At 36.7% G+C, this 14,960-nt stretch overlaps 1 protein-coding gene across 3 annotated transcripts; it reads right to left on the bottom strand.

Annotated features, from left to right (window-relative positions):
• Positions 1–7,572: 7,572 nt before the first annotated feature.
• On the bottom strand, positions 7,573–13,684 carry LOC8263228 (queuine tRNA-ribosyltransferase accessory subunit 2-like). Of its 3 annotated transcripts, XM_048371415.1 has the most exons (10): positions 13,282–13,682; positions 12,570–12,744; positions 12,105–12,263; positions 11,917–12,010; positions 11,109–11,179; positions 10,820–10,871; positions 9,380–9,428; positions 9,138–9,275; positions 7,939–8,058; positions 7,573–7,857 (listed from the first exon to the last, which is right to left on the bottom strand). In XM_048371415.1, the coding sequence occupies exons 1-10, from the start codon at positions 13,584–13,586 to the stop codon at positions 7,722–7,724; spliced, it is 1,299 nt and encodes a 432-aa protein (XP_048227372.1). In that variant the 5' UTR covers positions 13,587–13,682; the 3' UTR covers positions 7,573–7,721. The 3 variants fall into 3 exon arrangements, with proteins under 3 accessions (XP_048227372.1, XP_048227373.1, XP_048227374.1); XM_048371416.1 differs by lacking the exon at positions 7,939–8,058 and having other exon boundaries at positions 13,282–13,684; XM_048371417.1 differs by lacking the exons at positions 7,573–7,857; positions 7,939–8,058 and adding an exon at positions 8,093–8,943 and having other exon boundaries at positions 13,282–13,684.
• Between the last annotated feature and the right edge of the window lie 1,276 nt (positions 13,685–14,960).

Below are 14,960 nucleotides of genomic sequence, written 5' to 3'. Positions count from 1 at the left end.
CCGACGATCAGCTCCTCTTTGATTTCAAGGACGGGTTGAAAGATTGGGTGAAAATGGAGCTCGAGCGATGCAGAGTGCAGACCCTTGATGAAGCAATTGCCGCAGTGGAGAACCTTAAGGACTACTCTACTCAACACAAGGGCAAGAAGCCTAGCTCTTCCAAGAGTGGGGGAGACCAAAAGAGGGACTTCAACAAAGGCAAGGAGAGTGGCTACCAGAAGTCTTCTTGCGGCAACTCGAAGCACGGTAAAGGCTCGACGCACAAGGAGAAACCTGCTACCTCTAAGCCGCCCAAGCCTTACTTCATTTGCGACGGACCATACTGGGTGAGGGACTGCCCAAATCGAAAGGCGATGAATGCCATCGTGGCAGAATTCAACAAAGATAACTGCCAAGGAGAACCCCAAGCTGGCATGGGTTCTCTACAGCACTTAGGTGCGCTGTCAAAACTCCTTTTTTGCTCCGTCTCCAAGGAGAAAGGCTTGCTTTACGTCGATGCTTTCATTGAGGGCAGAGCTGTCTGCCCCATGCTCGATACGGGTGCCACGCACAACTTCATGGACGTACACGAGGCGAAGCGTCTAGGCATGAAGTTGTACAAAGGGGTCGGCATGATTAAGGCTGTCAATTTGGAGGCAAAGCCTGTGCATGGCATTGCGGAAAATGTGAAGGTGCAAGTTGGCGATTAGCAAGGTACACTAGACTTTACTGTTGTGCTATGGATGATTTTAAAACTGTCTTTGGTCTAGCATTCTTCTACAAAGCCTATGCCATTCTGGTCCCTTCCATGAGCTCTCTAGTGATCCTCGACGCTTCCAAGCTTCGAGTGATCCCCTTGAAGAGAATGGGAAAATCAAAACCTGTTGTGATTTCTGCCTTGCAATTCAAGCGGGGTCTCAAGAACGGGGAGTGTTACGTCGTAACCATGAGGGAGCTCAACGGTGAGGACGATGTTGAGCAATTTGCCCCGCAATTGCCACTATCCATCGAAGCAGACCATGACGAATACAAGGACGTGATGCCACTGAAGCTGCTGCAAAAGTTACCACCAAAGCGAGATATGGATCACCACATCGAGCTCGAGCCTAGTGCGAAACCTCCTGCCATGGCACCCTACCGCATGGCACCTCCGGAGCTGGCTGAATTGAGGAAACAGCTCTATGACCTTCTTGAGTCGGGCTATATCCAGCCATCGAAGGCCCCATACGGTGCGCTAATCCACTTTTAAAAGAAGAAGGACGGTTCGCTATGGATGTGCATTGACTATCGGGCTTTAAACAAGATTACCATCAAGAATAAGTATCAAATCCCCTTGATTGCCGACTTGTTCGATCAATTGGGGAAAGCTCGATATTTCTCAAAGCTGGACTTGCGGTCTGGTTACTACCGAGTCTGCATTGCACCTGGCGACGTGCCGAAGACAGCATGCATGACACGATATGGAGCTTTTGAGTTCTTGGTCATGCCTTTTGGCCTCACTAATGCCCCTGCCACTTTCTGCACACTCATGAACAAGGTACTCCATCCCTTTCTTTACAAGTTTGTGGTTGTTTATTTGGATTACATTGTTGTGTATAACAACAGTCTTGAGGAACATGTGCAACACCGCAAGTAAGTCTTCCAAGTGCTCCGCGAACACGAGCTGTACGTGAAGCGCGAGAAATGCTCATTCGCGAGAGAAGAAGTGGAGTTCCTTGGCCAACGAATCAAGGATGGCAAGTTAATGATGGATCCGGCAAAAGTTAAAGCCATCCAAGAATGGCAACCTCCTTCCAAGGTGCCCGAGTTACGATCTTTTCTTGGGCTGGTGAACTATTATCAGCGGTTCATCAAAGGCTATTCGGCTATCGCTGCCCCATTGACGGAACTACTCAAGAAGAATAAGGCATGGAATTGGGGTAAGGAATGCCAAGCTGCATTCGAAGCCTTGAAAGATGTCATGTCAATGGAGCCAGTCATGATGCTGCCCGATTACGGAAAACCATTTGAGGTGCACACGGATACCTCGGACTATGCCATTGGAGGCATCCTCATGCAAGATAGGCACCCTATTGCCTATGAAAGTCGCAAGCTCAATGAAACAAAAAGGCGGTATACTGTCCAAGAGAAGGAGATGACTGTCATCGTCCACTGCTTGCGCACATGGAGCCACTACTTGCTCGGCAGCAAGTTCACTATTTTGACGGACAATGTAGCTACAAGCTATTTTCAGACTCAAAAGAAGTTAAGTCCTAAACAAGCACGCTGGCAAGATTTCTTGGCCGAATTCGACTACAAGCTTGAATATAAGCCAGGCAAAGCCAACGTTGTCGCTAATGCGTTGAGTAGAAAGGCGGAGTTGGCTTCCATTACTGCTAGCACGCCAAAGAGTGACTTCCTTAGCCGCATCAAGGAAGGAATGCAGCAAGACACTTTGGCCAAAAGCATCATCAAGCTGGCGATCGAGGGAAAAACTCGACGATTTTGGAAAAAAGATGGCCTTCTCCTCACTGTTGGCAAGCGAGTCTATATGCCAAAGTGGGGAAACCTGCGGAGAGAAATCTTGAAGGAGTGCCATAACTCCTTGTGGTCTGGACATCCCGGAATGACTCGCACACTTGCATCAGTCCAGCAAAACTACTACTGGCCGCAACTTAAGGATGATGTGGAGGCCTATGTTCGGACCTGCCTTGTATGCCAACAAGACAAGGTGGAACAACAACAACCTGCTAGCCTACTTGAACTTCTTCCCGTCGCTGAAAGGCCATGGGAGAGTGTCTCGATGGACTTCATTGTGGCCCTACCGAAATCCAAAGGGTTCGGAAGTATCATGGTTGTCGTGGATAGATTTAGCAAGTATGCTACTGTTATCCCTGCCCCGGTGAACTGCAAGGTAGACGAGGCAGCTCGCCTCTTCTTCAAGAATGTTGTGAAGCTGTGGGGCTTACCGAAGAATATAATCAGCGATAGAGACCCTCGGTTTACTGGCAAGTTCTGGCGAGAGCAGTTCAAGTTGCTAGGCACATACCTCAACTTCTCCACAAGCTTTCATCCACAAAGCGATGTCCAAACAAAAAGGATTAATGCTTTGCTGGAACTCTACCTAAGGCACTATGTTAGTGCTCATCAGGGAGATTGGGCAAAACTACTTGATGTAGCCCAATTCTCGTACAACCTCCAAAGGAGCGAGTCCACGAGTAAGAGTCCCTTCGAAGTCATTATGGGACAGCAGCCGTTGACGCCAAATGCCATTGCTGCTGGCTATGGAGGAGCCAACCCTTCCGCCTATAAGTTTGCAAGGGAATGGCACGAAAAGGCAGACATAATAAGGGCATGCCTCGACAAAGCAGCGAAGGCGCATGAAGAAGTGGGCTGACGTGAAGAGACGCCCCAAGGAATACAGCGCTGGCAACTTGGTGATGGTGAAGCTGCTGCCTAATCAGTTCAAGTCCCTCCGCAAAGTACACAAAGGCTTGGTAAGGCGATATGAAGGGCCGTTCCCAGTCGTAAAACGTGTCAGCGCTGCTACCTACCAGCTCCAACTGTCCTCGAGACTAAAAATCCATAATGTCTTCCATGTGAGTATGCTCGAGCCATACCACAAAGACAAAGAAGACCCCAACCATGGCGAATCTAGAAGAGCTCCAACAGCCGTTGTCACCGAGTTCGATAAGAAGATTGAATGCATCCTTGTGGACAGAGTGATAAGAAGAAGAGGAGTTCTCAACTACACCGAATACTTGGTGAAGTGGAAAAATTTGCCCGACACCGAGGTTACGTGGGAACGTGAAGATTTGCTATGGCAATTCCCCGAGCATATCCAAAATTACAAAGCTCAAGGCGCGACGAGGACGTTGCGAGATTGAGTGGGGGAGGGTGTCACAGCCCGCCTCATCTTAGGCAAGGCAAGACTGTCCATGGGCAGAAATATGCCCAACATATGCCCAGCTCGAAAGCTGCAGCCTAGCGCAAGTTGGCTGCCAAGGAAATCAAGGGAAGAATTTGGAAATTGCTGGAGAATGCTAGGCTGTGTGCCAAGGAGCTGCCTAGAAGCTTTCCTTGTTTGTACATAGAGTAGCTTCCAAAGGAAGCCTTGTACATATGTAACTAGTAGAGAATTCTAGAAGAATGAATTCTAGCCACAAGTTGAGGAGGTGGAAGCCCATAAATACCCCCTCCATTCATCATTTGTAACATACAAGAGGAAGGTTGGAAACTTAATAAAGCTCTCCATATTTTCAAAGCTCAAGTGCTCTCAACTCTCTACCCTACCTAAGTCCTAAACCCCTGCTGCCTACTTTGCTCACCTACAATCTCTCCCAATTCTCATCTAGGCTTACTTAATTCGACTTCGTCAAGCAAGTTAACTAAGTGTCGCGCGACTTGGCTAACCTCTAAGCTCAAGTTTCGTGCCATTATGCTGTCATTGAAGGTCAGAACTGGGATGATACTAATAAGAAGTGGAAGGTTTAGGATTAGAATGGACCCGAGAGAATTAGGTTCTTTCTTTGAACGTGCATGCATGAAAGGCTCTTGACCAATGTGGAAAGGAAACGACGTCACCTGGCTAGCCTTGGCGGTTGTGAGCTATGCAATTCTAGGGACGAAGATATGTGCCATATTCTTCGAAGCTACAGTGCTGCTCAGGTAATTTGGTTAAAAATTGTTCCTTCTATTAACTGGGTTTTTTGCCGGCTCTTCCAATGAGTGGTTTGTCAATAACCTTCAGAACAATCTCAAAATCAATTCCGAAGTGAAGTGGCCAATTGTGTTTGGTACAGCTTGCTGGTCCATCTGGAGACACAAGAATGGCAGTCTTCTTGATGACAACTACATTGCCCCAAGAGATCCTGTTCTGCCATTTTGGTTCAAGCTAAGAAATTTACTGAAGTGGATACACACACCTGGGTTCATGAGGACCCAAATACTAGAAGAACCCAAATGCTCATTAGCTGGACAAGACCGTTGACAGGATGGCTTAAAATCAACATGACGAGGCCCTCCGTTCGAGTTTGGGAAGAGGTACTTGTGGTGGTCTGATCAGGGACCACAATGGCGACTGGATTAGCAGATTCTTGGCCAACTTACGTGCCTGCATTGTTATGCTTGCAGAACTCTAGGGTGTTCATCATGGTTTACACTTGGAGTTAGGAATCCGGTGCTTGAGACGGATAATATGAGTCTGTCTTCGAAATTTGACTCTGGTGAAAAATATAAAGAATATGATCAACTGGGATTGGCATATTAAGGTGGTTCATACATATCAAGAAGGCAATAGGTGTGCTGATCTTCTAGCAAATTTGAGCTTTGATGTGGACATTGGTTGTCACTCTCTCGACGCTCCTCCTGATCCTGTCCAAGAAATTATGATTCAAGATATTCAGGGTGTCTCCTTCACTAGAAGCGTCCTTGTTAGTAATCCGGTTTACAAGCCTTTAATGCTATTTGGCCTGTTTCCTTATTTTTTAAGAAAAGACTATAATTAGCATGGATTGAAGGGAGTAGCTTATAAAAACCAAAATTCTAATTGGTCTCTGCGATTTGGTCCTTAAAGGCAATTTTCTTGATGTTGGTGGCATTTTCTATCCCATGTCTATTATGGTTTTTTCATTCTTCATCATTTTGTTGTTTTAGTCCAAAATGGATGCCACCTGGTGAATTTTTAGGTGTGACATCAATTCTTTTTGGTAAATGCTATTTCCACAAATATAAATTGCTAAGGCCACAACTTCTTCTTTTTTATTTCATAGCCAATAGTTTTCTTAATTTAGGACTTTGAAAAAAATAATTTTCATTCTAGAGTAAAATTTTGTAAGATTTCCTTTTTAAGGTAGTCAAATAAATTTTTCTTTAAAAAAAAGTGTCTGCTTCCAGCTCCATCCACCTAATCATTTGGCAAACAACTTTGCACATGCATGCGAAATATTATTAGATAGAATGAGTCTACCACATCATCTATAAATTAAACAAATTTCTTTATTAAGTGTTGTAATTCAGAGTTTTCCTCAAGCTGCATTTGATTTCTTGTAAAGTTTGGGACAAAAATGGAAACAGCCCGCCCGTTTTACTCCTGATCAGGGATGGGGCCTGAAAATGACAAGGGTAATACATGACGTAGAATATTTAATAGGTAAATAATTTATTAAAAGGTAATAATTTACTGTGTTTGGTTTAAATAAAAAATTGGGTGAAAAAAATAAAGATAAGTACGGAATTCATAAATAAACCAACCAAGACTCTCGTGAATTATTTGGAATTTGATTCGATATGGTAGAAGCTTGTTTGAATTATTTTATGAAGTTTATTTAATAAATCGATGAATTATAAGATTTAACTTTTTAGTAAGCTAGCTCATAAAATATAATGTTAATAATTTAATATTTTATTTATAATTTTTATATTTTTATTTAGAGAGTGTTTAGTTCAGTTATTGAGATTAATTATTAGTTGATTCACAACTAATATCTGAACAAAACTTGTTTGTTTCTAAACTAAATAATATCAGCTTTTAAAAAGAGCTTTTGGTCAACTGCTAATATTATTTCTATACATAGAACAATTCTATGTCCTTTGTTAATTCTTAAAATTATCCTCTTTAAATTCCATAATTTTATTCACAATCTCAATCGTTGTTTAAAAGAATCCCATGGAATTTGGTGGGCAATATCTCGTAAGGTTTTGTTTGTAATAAACGAGTCAAGCCAGTGAAAGCTCAATTTAATTACAGTTCTAATGAAACCCATATTTTCATAAGTATCAATTATGGTCTATTATATTTTCAATATCATATTTGACATGCATGCAAGTTAAACATTCCCAACTCGCACATCTCAATGGCTTATATAACACAAACTGATAAACTGCTATCTGTTGCTTCATTCACACATCAAAGATTGAAAAGAAAAAAAGGGTTGTACTCGTATTTGTTGACCTTTATGATACTTTTATGTTGATTAGATTTCATATATAAAACACAAACATGCATCTATCACTACTGTCAAATATAGTTATTACTGTGATGTATGTCTTAGTTATAATGAGGTGTTTATTTCGGAAGAGTCTTTTTGTTCAATAAAATGTCTATTATAAAGAGTGTTTTTATGTTATATTGCGGAAAAGCACCATTGTTCAAGAAAGTGTCTATTACGAAGGGTAGGTGCCCTTGTGTTAGGGCGTCTTTATTCAATAAGATGTCTATTTATTTAATAAAAAGTTTATAAATACCGACTTTGTAGGCAACTCGATACTACCTTCTTTTCCTTTTTCTTTTTTAAAAAAATAAAATCAGAAACATATTCTTTATTCTTGGAAGAATATCAGTTTATTACAACTGCTATTTTGTGGCTTTGTTTAATCTTTTAACCAGTTTGTAATATAGTTGAGGCATAATTTTTTAAGAATAGTGTTATCACATTCAAAGCCTCCTTGTCATTTTACTAACACCACCACATCATAGATGATATTAATACCAGTCACAGAGCTGTCACATGCCTTGCAGCAAAGAATTTTAATAGCCACTTGTTTTTCTTTTCTTCAATTTATATATTTTTAGTAAGGTAATTGTTTATGAAGTATGACCATACTAATTGAATCTACACAGGTTGAACTGATTTCTTTTCGTCTTTTATATTGAGCATGGTATATGGACTTTTCAATCTTTGCTAGCAACAGGCTTAAAGGGAAAAATGGGGAAAACTGTGGAAGGAAAAGAGAAAAGGAAGAAACCAAGGAATGGAGACGAGTCATGCACATTCAGCAACTGCAGCAAGATTATGGCGTCTTCCTTGGATAAACAACTGCCGAAATAGCTCGAACTTTCCGTCTTTGATTGCTTCTCTTATTGATCGAAAGAATCCGAGAAAGTGGTGAGTATTATGTCTGCAACATCAAGGCATATAATATCATCATCAACATAATTATCATGGTGATCGAAGATGCTGACTGCAAATATTTTCATACATTTCTAGTAAAATTTGTGCCAACATCTCATGGACATTGAGTAGGTGATTGATGTAAGCTTTAGTATGATTCTGGCAAGTATAGCATGTACAGCTTGCAACTATTGGTGATGTGTCTTTCCTGAGAAAAAAGAAAGCTAACCAACCGTCAAAAGAAGAGATATATTCTTGCAAAATAAACTTGCATTGATCTCTCACCACGTAATGTTCCACATTATTAAAACCATGTGGTTCTCCCTTGAATCAAATGAATGTGTAAGTGTCTTTTTTCTTCATTTTTTTTTCCTGTTGTATGCATATGATTTTATTGCATTTAAAACTTTGAAAGGTTCAAGATTAGCATACCAACTAGCTCATGATTTTTGGTCGTGCAACATGTTCTATTGACTACACAGAGTGAGAGCTGCTATTCACTTATTCCATTATATATTTTGTAGTAGAGAGTATAGAAGATGAAAAATGAGTTCTGAAATATCAGTTCCTCAACCAAATTGCAATTAAATTCAACTTCTACTCTTACCAACAGTCACGTGTTTTAAACTGCGAAAGTTCTTGAAATAGGGAATTTATTTTACTCAAAACAAAATTTGCATTGCAACATTTCTTATTACCATCAAAATGACAATTGTGCAAGACATGAAATTTGAATTCTAAGTGAGAGGACATAGCATTCATGAAAAATTTCTTGAAATCCTTTTATTTCGATCTTATTTGTTCCTTTAATGACCATTTCCCCCCTTCAACTAATAGATTTTTTGAGAAGTCATGATATGAACAAATTTCATAGTTCTTTGTACACAATAAACCAACGGAGGGACCAGATCATTTTATGTTCTATGAAACGTGATTTGAAGATGACAGCTACTGAAAATTTAATTTTTGCGTTCAGAATGAAAAATAAAGAGGCAATAGGTTAAGAGTCTTATCTAAAATTTCATAAAGGGAAACAGGTCAGGTCAGTAATTAGAAAAAGTGTCTTCCCTAGACTGGATATTCACAGATCAACCTGCACATAAGTGGAGCCCAAAATCAAAAAGGGACCTGCCTCATGTGAGGTTGGTCCACAAAAACCCTGTCTAGGCAAGAATTACTCAGAGAAAAAAGATCCAATCAAGAGGGTATAACTTCAAAGCGACTGCATTCCAAAGGTAAGATCAAAGGAATTTCCAGACATAAGTAAAAGGATAAACTAATCATCACCTGTAAACTGTTGCTCTGAGATTAATCTTGGTTCCGTCAATTCCCATATCAGTTGACTGGTCATGAGATGTATTTATTTCAATCCTGTCTAGTGGAAAGATAAGTGCAAAGCCTCCAAGCGTAAGATTATAAATATAGCTGGAAAAGATCATAACAACATAAATCGTCAACATTCAAAGATAGATAAAGAAGAGAAAGAAGCTTCAGAATAAAAAAGAAAAATCAAGAAATGAAGTCCATACGATGAGTCAAAAAGATCAATGCCAGCAGCAACGGCCTGCAACACCTCCTCTGTCACACATGACAGAAAAACAAAAAACAGAATATATTTAGTCATCTGAGACCAGAGAAGACGACAAACATGTAAGCAGGTAACTTCCCTCCTTCCTCTTACCTTAAATAAAAAGAAAAAGATAAGGAAAGAAAAAGAAGACAGACAGAAAGAAAGAAACACAGAGAAAGAAAATAAAACCAATTTTTTAAATTATGCTGTCGAGGTGAGTGCAGACTAAGTAGCATACTGGTGCATAAACCATTAGGATATGGAATCAGCAATGCCGCCATTTCAAGTCATTGTTGAATTCATGGCCAGTGACGTGGAAGCAAGCTATAGCAGATGCTACATAACAATCGGGGTCATTCTAGACATGAATGTTCTCCATTGAGAGACACAATGTCATGGGCAGACTTTCAAGGGTTTGAGTACAAAGTACAACGTCCAAAGACTAATATTTTTTAAGTGAATAATATTGAACTTTTACAAACATGAATTCTAACCAATCAAATTTTTAGGGGACTAAACAGGTTTCTAAAAATAAAAAAGAATAAAACAATAATGTATTTTAATTTATAGTTGATCCATGCACCAAAAAAATGACTGAAGCTAAATTAGAAGCTTAACATTTGACAACAAAATTACTTAAGAAACAGTTTCTAAAATGTGCTAATAAAAGTAATAGCGCAACAGAACCAAACTAAACTTATAAATGCAATGGAGCAAAACTGAAGAACCGCAACAGATAAATTATTAACTCAAGGATTGTAATAAGATTTCCTCACAGATGAAAAGTTAAAAAGAAAACTACAAAAGTGTTTTTCCTTTCCAACAAAAAGACAATGCAACTTTTACCCTAGGATTTTTGTGAACCCTGGAGTTTTGTTGTTGATTAACAACAATACAGATTGGGAAGGAAAAATTTATATTCTCTTTGCTAAAATCTTGAGGAAGAACTGAAATGCAAAAGGAAATGGAACAGAAGAGCAGAATACAGATGACTATTAAAGTCTTGCAGCCTTATCACTTTAGGTTGTAGAGATCCTGTTACAAAATGGAGATCTACACAAAAGCTCTTCAACATTTTGTTACATAACAGCCTTTTATCAGTTCCATGAGTATTCCATGTCAAACCTTCATAATCATAACATCCCCTTTACATCCCCTTTACATTTTGTTACAATTTATAAAGTTTTTTCAATAGAAAGAAGAATGCTAAGACTTGAATTTAGGACCATTCATTGTTTTGCTAAGAACTGAAGCAGTGAGAAAAAAGAACCAACTTGTTACTCAGGCTAATATACTCTTTACAGTTACACAGTTAATAATTCAGGCAGTGTGAAAAATTCAATACAATGGAGCACCATGTGTTGTAGGTCAACAACATTTGAAGGAGTGTCTCAAATACCTGGTAGTCCAAGCCCACATATAAGACGTGGCTTTTCCCCTGGTAAACTATCCTGAGCATTTCATAACAGTATTAGAACATGAACCTTGTTAAAAGAAACATAAATTATTCCCAATATGCAGGAAAAGAGATCTTACATCTATGTTCCTCAATGCATAACAAAAATTTATTTAAACATAAATGACATGGTCAGTTTCAGTAAAATTCAATCTAATTGCTGATGCTTTTCCTACATGTATGTACAATGAAGGTAAATAGAGTGAACGTGCCAAGAGTTAGAGCATCTTACTGATACAGCATCAAGCAAGGCAGGGCGCTCATCCATGCTTTCTCCAAGCCCAAATCCTCCAATCCAGTAACCTGCAAAAGCAATTTTCTGATCAGTTTGAGAAGATCTAAAAATAGGTGAATTCATTTTCATTTGTGAAAAGTTATAAGTCAGGACAATTTTTTTAAAATATTCTAATTCCATCTCACATTTTGTTCCTCGCATAACAATGAAGCCCAGTTATTGAATATTTGAAAATACCAGAAATGTAAAGCATTAATGTCTTTTTTGATTTAACTATTTCAAAGGAATAATAGTATTCATATGCAAGTCATCATTAATAAAATAAACCATTGTAATTCACCATATATGCATTACTTTAAACCTTGACAGTATAAAAGTAAACCAGTATAAAGACTACTCAATTTATAACTAGAGGGTAGAAATTATCAGAGGAAAAACTGCCAAAATCATAATTAATCACATGATAAAAAATGTTTTAGAGGGACCAAGGCAACATTTTGCAAATAGCCCACAATTGTCAATATTGGATAGCAATTGCCAATATCCTTTATTGGAGTAAATTTATATAGGAACAGTCTTGCCAATGGGAGCACCTTCTTGTTGAGTATAAGACGACGAAGAAAAGTTAGAAATAAAAAATATGGGACAGCAATCTCATTCACCCATATGGTATATGATTATATAACTAGACAAGCAAGAACCCTAGCCTACAGAGGATTTGCATATTGCATCATCATTTTCAAAAAATCTTCATATACATTCCATTTAAAGAAGAAAAATCAAAGCATCAATTTGAAAACTATACCTGATACATTCCTCTTGGCTATTTCTTCAGCGCATCTCTTCCGTTCACTTATATCAGAACCTCCAACAACAGCTCCAAAAATAATCCCAGCTGCCTAAGATTTAACAGTTAATACATGGTCAATTAGACAACAGTAGTTTTGTTTTTTACTATCTTTCCTTCTCAAATTATGATGGAGTTAATAGTACCGGGCTAAGTGAAATGCACTCGTCAAGCCATTTTACAGTACGTTCCACAGAAGTCTTGTTCCTCTTATCAGATACCCATGCAGGTACTTCATCAGCCAAGGTAGCCCAAATATTGGGCCTTATTGAAGAAATCATTTGCAAATATTCTGAGGGTTTGATCTGCAGTGTAACCAATAAGGAAACATTCACAAAGGTAATTCTTTTTGGTCTTGTTTGGTTCAATTCATGAGCAAAAATTCAATTAAGATCATGCCGATTTTTGCCATGATCTCATCTCTTTGAAAACGCCTTGCTTTTTTTTTTTTTGAAGTTAAAAGAATTGAGTTTAGCTATTATAAGGTTTAAAAACATGAGAATTGGTTGAAAAGAATTCAATTGAATTTATTGTTGCCAAAAAGGACTAAATAGCAAATGAATCAAATGATATTAAAACATTCAGAAAAGGAATCAAGCAAGTCAAATTACCAAACGACGACCGCAAGGCGTCTCAAAAGATGCTCCAAATTTATTTGTAGAGCCACATTCAGGAAGACATTGAATGGAATCCCTTGGCACAGCAACGAATGCTGAGTCATGTAAACCAACCATTTGATGAAGTCCTCCAATGTGTGATATTGTTTTTCTTGAAACTCCCTCCAAGCTGCAGAGATAAGTAAAATGTCAGTAAGATCATGTTATAACTATATGAAATATAACATTTTCTAGTAAATCAGCCATCACATTATGCATCTTTTCTTCATTTTATTTTCATTATAAAGAAAAGAGGGTCCAAACCAGGTGAAGAGAACAAATTTCTAGCCAAATGAGTTGTTTCGTTACGACAATTGGAATTAAAAAAAAAAAAACATCAGTCTTTTTCTGGATTAAGCAATGATCAGAGAGTTTAGTTTATTGTTATAAAACACGAGTTAAGAGGTGATTTTATAACCCACCATATTCACCACTTCGAATAAAATAATTCAGAACTTTTTAGAGCTTGTTTTTAGCTCTTCATTCTTTATGTTTGTTTTCAGCCTTTTTTTTTTTTTTCATGCTTTCACAGAGACCAAAGAACAAACACCTTCTATACAAATATACAAATATACAAATATATAAATAAACATGAGTTGACATTTGTCAAACACGTTGAATAGTCAGTTTAACACAAATGGAAGTAATGCGAGAAATAACTACTGACAAGTGAAGAGGACTGCATTGGAGAAGAGCGGAGTGAGGGTAAGGAAGAGAAGGAAGGAGGTCAGGTGAAATGAAATGGGGCAATCCTTTACGCGTAGAGAGAAGAAGAGCTGGTGTTTCTATCTCTATTGGGGATGAATTACTACTGCCTAACTGTAGCTGAAGCAGCCCTGTTCTTGCCTTGCTGTTATTGCTCCATGCCTTCACCCACCACTTCATGTTCTCTGTCTGGCTTTCTCTTGCCTTTCTAGCTCCCTCTATGCACCTGCTAACTTTGGTTTCCATAGCTGCTGCTGCACTATGCATTTGTTTTAAATTTAGAAATTTAGGGCGCAAGGGTCAAACGTTCCTTTCTTTTTTCTGAAGTGGTTTAAAATGGCCTGTTACAAACTTTTGTAGAAAACTGGAACAGAGTTTTTCATGTTTTAAGAATTATAACTAAATTAAAAATAAATTTAATATATATTTTTTATATTTTTTACTTTATCTATTTTAAGTCTACTCTTTATATTTAAAATATTATTTAAAAAATATTTTTTAAAAGTTAAAAAATAAAAAATAATTCACTATATATAAATTTTTTTTTTTGATTTTCATATTTTGATCAGCTACAAACTAAATAGGTTGTTGATTTTAGTTTAATATAATTTTTTATTTTTAAATTTGATTTTAAAATTATAATTAAGTTAACCAAGTCGTAAGATACTAAAGATAAACTCAAAAACTACTTAAAATTGATTCTATATTAATTAAATTGAGTTAAAACTATTAGTAGTCTTTTTTTATTTTTTTTTTTAAAATCAAAATATTATCTTTTGATTTATCGTCGTTGATTTTTAATTTAGCGTGTTTCCTTATTTTTTATTTTATATTGATTAATTTTAATAAATAATTATTTTTTGTTAAGTTTTATAATTTTTTATTATAAGAGTATTGAATTCTCTTTTTATAAAATTTGTTAAAAGATATTCATAAAGTTAATATATGATTCAGTGCCACCAGGTTCTCTCAAAAGGTTAAAATCTATTATTCAACTTAATTATTATTAGAAATAAAAAATTTAATATATTTTTAATATTTAATATATTTTTATTTTTTATATTAAAATGTAATTATTAATTCTGAATATTTATATTTCTTCTAAAAAGGGGAAAAATTAAGTAGAATTGGGCTTTTATTGTTTTACTATTTTATTAGTAGGTCCAAGTTGCAATTTTACATCAAATTAAATACTAATTTAATAAATGAAGCTCGATGAAATTTAAATTTTATTATTATTTTTTAGAGTATATTGAATAAATCATTGAGTTGAACTTGACTTAAAAGAATTAATTAATAAAAAAATTTAAATTTAAATTTTCATATTATATCAAGCTCGAGTGTGAAAATATTTAAATTTAAAAAAATTATAATAAAGATGTTATTTATTTTGTTAATTAATATTATTTTTTCTTTTCAATTTTCTGCCTACTACTTTTTGCTTTAAACACAAAATATAATTTTAGGTTATTAAAATATCATCTTTGATGTGATAACATTAAAATATTTAAATTATATTGGATATCCATTATTATGTCTATAAATAGATTTTTTAATGTAAATAGAACTTTATCTTTGTAACATTTTGTACCTATAAATATGTATTACAATTAATGTAATGATACGAACAAATTACTCTCT

Source organism: Ricinus communis, chromosome 2 (assembly GCF_019578655.1).
Source record: "Ricinus communis isolate WT05 ecotype wild-type chromosome 2, ASM1957865v1, whole genome shotgun sequence".
NCBI classification, from domain to species: domain Eukaryota; kingdom Viridiplantae; phylum Streptophyta; class Magnoliopsida; order Malpighiales; family Euphorbiaceae; genus Ricinus; species Ricinus communis.
Note: the sequence above shows the minus strand (reverse complement) of the source record. Positions and strands in the feature narration are given on the sequence as shown.